Source organism: Drosophila grimshawi, unplaced genomic scaffold, assembly GCF_018153295.1.
Source record: "Drosophila grimshawi isolate 15287-2541.00 unplaced genomic scaffold, ASM1815329v1 contig_848, whole genome shotgun sequence".
Lineage (NCBI taxonomy): Eukaryota > Metazoa > Arthropoda > Insecta > Diptera > Drosophilidae > Drosophila > Drosophila grimshawi.
The window spans coordinates 14,820,001-14,823,954 of NW_025063692.1; the positions used below are offsets into that span (position 1 = coordinate 14,820,001).

Genomic DNA, 3,954 nt, shown 5'->3' on the forward strand with positions numbered 1-3,954 from the left:
CTGTTTTTTGTTTAGTTTCATTTATTTTTCCAAATCTTTTTCTAACATTTTGTTCGTCATAAGTCGTTAAATAACCCAAGATGAATGTAATTTAATAAAATATTGTTTACATTCTGTGAGCAACTAACTCCTTAAGTAGCCTTTGGGTATTGATCAATATATATTTGCATGGATCATCATATCAGGGTATCCCCTAGTCGAGCTGCCCCAACTGGAGCAAATCTAAATTTTTTGTTTTGATGCCTTTTGTTATTTGATTGTGTGTTTTTATTTGTTGCTTGTTGCCATGTTGTGTTGTATGTTGTACTACCATTTGCCATTGGCGTTTTGCCTTTGTCAATAGTATGACATTCAACTTGTTCGCTTTAGCAATTAGTTCTCTTCTGCTCTATCTGTCCTTCCTACATACCCCCTACCCCCTACATACATACATACATATATACCCATATATACCAGTATATGTATTGGATGTTGGTTACTTATCCCCCTGTCTATAAATAGTCACGTCACACACTTTACTCGATTGCTTGTGTGCAAAAAACACAAAGCTAATTGCTGCGTTTAAATACCCTTTCTCTCGATCTTTTTTTCCAACTCACAACAACAACGATAACAACAACAACAACAGGTAACGGCACGCTTCTGCGAGGGTGGTCACATCTGTTCGCTGCCACGCGAGTGCTGCACCCAGGGCTGCTGCCCACCGTATCAGGGTGGACCGCGACAGCTGCCTCCACCATCGGAGCATGTCCTCAACTTGTTCTTCATCAGCCACTGGTTCTTCTGGTAAGTAGTACTCTAACTCGTCTTTTTTATTTATTCTTTTTTATTTTGGGGGGCAAATTAAATATATTGTCCAGCTACTATCGTCGCCATTATTAGCATTTGTGGTTGCAGTTGCCCGCAGTCTCCTGTGTGACCGCAGGGGGTGGTAGGGGCAGCTCTTCTGCATAACGTTCAAGGCTGCCGGGAGGGGCTTGATTGGCATTGTGTATCTGTGTATGTATATGACTGCGAAAGAGTATGAGTATTATTATTGGCAGCAAAGGTGGCCCCTAGCTGAGTTGCGTCAAGTCAAGTCAAGTCAACTCAAGTCGAGGCCTTATGCAAGTCCGGCCCGGGTTCCTCAGAGACGAGACGAGACAGAGAACGCCAAATGGCATTGCCAACTAATGAGACACTGTCTTGTGTGTTGTTTTAAACCCCCTCGAACATATGTATGTATGTATGTATGTATGTGTGTGTGTGTGTGTGTGTCACATAATCAAATCTCAAGTCGCCAAAATGCCAAGCGACCAAACCAACCAAACAGTTGAAACCCATTTAGTTTGAATTCGTTTGCGAACGCAGCCAGGCCGTAACTAAGCAATATCCTGTCCTGTTCCCATCGTTCTCACTTCTTACTCACCCTCCTAATCCCAAATGGGCTTCTTTATACAGTCACGCCAGCTGCAAACGGAGCAGTAAGCCAGGGGATCCATTCACTGATCCCTCAACTAATCATTTGTTGTGTTTATTATTATTCGTCTCATCACTGTCAGGTGCGTGGTGGTTGCCGTCATCCTGGCCATACTCTGTGCCTATTCGCTGTGGAAGAAACGACGCACACTCTGCGGATGGGGCTTTACGGAGCATCATACACAATCCGAGGGAGATTCGGCCGGCTCATGTTATGCACCGCCGCAATATAGCCGCTGTAATTCATTTCATCATCCGCCGCCGCCCTACACGGAAGTAAGTCCAAAAATATTATTCCTTTAGAAATTATTGTTGTCTTTACTTAAAAACAGGCGTGCTCCAATTTTGCGAAAACGGAAAAAGAATTTCGTTTTTTATAATTGCTTTTATTGCGAACATCGTCAATTGAAACTCACATCGCTAACAAAATTGTGCGTAAATTGAGGCACCCAAAGCCGGAAACGGACGAGTTTGTTTCAAAGCAAAACCCGAAACGGAAAACTTTCCCGTAAAGTGGAGCACGCATTTAAATGAATTAAATTGAGTTTATTATGGAATTTATTGTGGATCACTAATTTAAAATCCATTCCATGACAGGTAACCTCAAAGCCGGATCTATATCCGCTCGTCTTCACGTGCAACAGCGACAATAGCAAGGGGAATGCCGGCTCCAGCTATCTGATGGTGCAATATTTTCGCAATTATATTGTGCGTCCGGCTGGTTCGTTGAGTGCCGCCAGCACCGTTGACTCGCTCAGCTCAAGCTTCATATGCAACATCAATGAGGCAAACACACTGGTGCCACCGCCCTATTCCCGGGCAGCCAGCCCCGAGCTGAGCATGCATTATGGTGGTGGTGCACATCGAGAGCTAGCGGCGACGACGGCAACGACGACGGTACCACTATCATCGCAATTGGTTGGGCCGCAATACGGCTTGCCACGCTCCGCCTCGCAGCTGGTGGAACCGGACTATCAGCCGCGCCAGGCAATGCAGATGCACTACGCCACGGTCGCTCTGGGTGGGAATATGGGTGTTGGCGCCGGATCAGCGCATTACAGTACACGACTGCATGCCTCGCACAGCGGACACTTTTCGCCGGACGAGTCCGGCAATGAGTCTACCGGAGGAGGAGGATTAGGAGGTGGATGTGGAGGAGGAGGAGGAGGAGGAGGTGGTTTTTTGCAATCGCAGAGCGATCAGCATTTTCGGTATATGGGAAATAATAGCAGCAGCAGCCTCAGTGATATATTCGTGAATAACAGTTGCGCAGCGGGCTTCGGTGGCACGGGAGCGGATCAGGCTGGCATTATGGGAGAGGCTGCCACGCAGGCAACATCGCTGTGCAGCCTGGCAATGGCTGCCGGTGGCACATCGGTCATCTATGGCAACGGTTGCATACAAGCGAATCCGTTGCACAGCTTGGACAATTGCTGCCAGGTGGCGTCGACAACGCAAGCGGCAACGGCAGCAGCAGCAGCAGCAGCAACGGCAACAGGACCAACCACAGCCAGCACCGTTTCTGGTGTGAGCAGCCTATCGAATATTGGTACGCCAAGCTCACCGCCCCAGGCGACCAGTCCCACGGGCGAGGTGCGTGAGATTCTCGATCAAATCAGTCAACTGCAGGCGGACGTCAACTATGAACAGCTGCTGCTGAATGGTGGTGCGAAATCGCGACTACAGCATACACTTTCCACACCAATGACACGACCAGCTACACTGCAACATCAGCAGCCAACATCCTCATCCTCATCCGCATCCGCATCCGCATCCAGTAAGGCCAAGAAATATTATGCATCAAAGCCGCCAAATAAGGCGCTTTATATACCAATGGCCGTTTTGACGCCACCATCTGCACAGCGCTGTGTGCTCAAGAGTCCCATTAGCAGCGTTGTCAGCGGCGCCAATTTCTTTGTGAATCGCGGACGTGTTGCCCGCAAGGGTTGGATAACACGCTCGGCGCCAACAACACCCGGCAGTGGATTGCCGCCCAATCGGCTGGGCGACGACAGTCCATTGCTGCTCAACGAGCATGACGAGGATGCCATCGATGAGTCCATGGGCGACCATGGTGGCCAGCTGGAATAATAATAATAATAATAAGTATAATAATAACAAATTGGCAGCGACATCTCAAGCGTCATTGTAGTTGTAAGCTTTTAAACTGCAGTTCAAACATTTTTAAATGAATGCATTTTTTTTTTTTTTTTGATAGGTTGTCGTTTTTTAAACGTCTGAAATCAAAAAATGCCAAAAATACAAAATCAAACTAAATTGGATTATTGGATTTTTCGATTTATTTTATTTGATTTTAAATAACAACATTTAAAATTTATATGAAAAACAAGAGACAAATTTTGGCTTCCCGATAAAAATCGATTTTTTTTTTTGTTGTTGGTTTGTTTGTGATTTGTATTTTGGCAAATTGACTTAAACAAATGCACAATTGAAAATGATAAATGTATGTATAGAGAAACAAATACACATGTACAT

General features: G+C 45.9%; 1 protein-coding gene across 2 annotated transcripts in view; it reads left to right on the forward strand.

Moving 5' to 3' along the window:
* Positions 1-3,717, forward strand: part of LOC6565341 (glycine, alanine and asparagine-rich protein) — a 4,401-nt gene extending 684 nt beyond the window's left edge. The window contains exons 2-4 of one of the 2 annotated variants that reach the window (XM_043216259.1): positions 629-786; positions 1,542-1,734; positions 2,056-3,717. In XM_043216259.1, coding sequence (XP_043072194.1) covers positions 629-786; positions 1,542-1,734; positions 2,056-3,549 — 1,845 coding nt within the window. In that variant the 3' untranslated portion in view covers positions 3,550-3,717. Of the gene's footprint in view, positions 1-628; positions 787-1,250; positions 1,464-1,541; positions 1,735-2,055 lie in introns of those variants that run through there. The other variant, XM_043216260.1, reaches the window with a different exon arrangement.
* Positions 3,718-3,954: the final 237 nt, after the last annotated feature.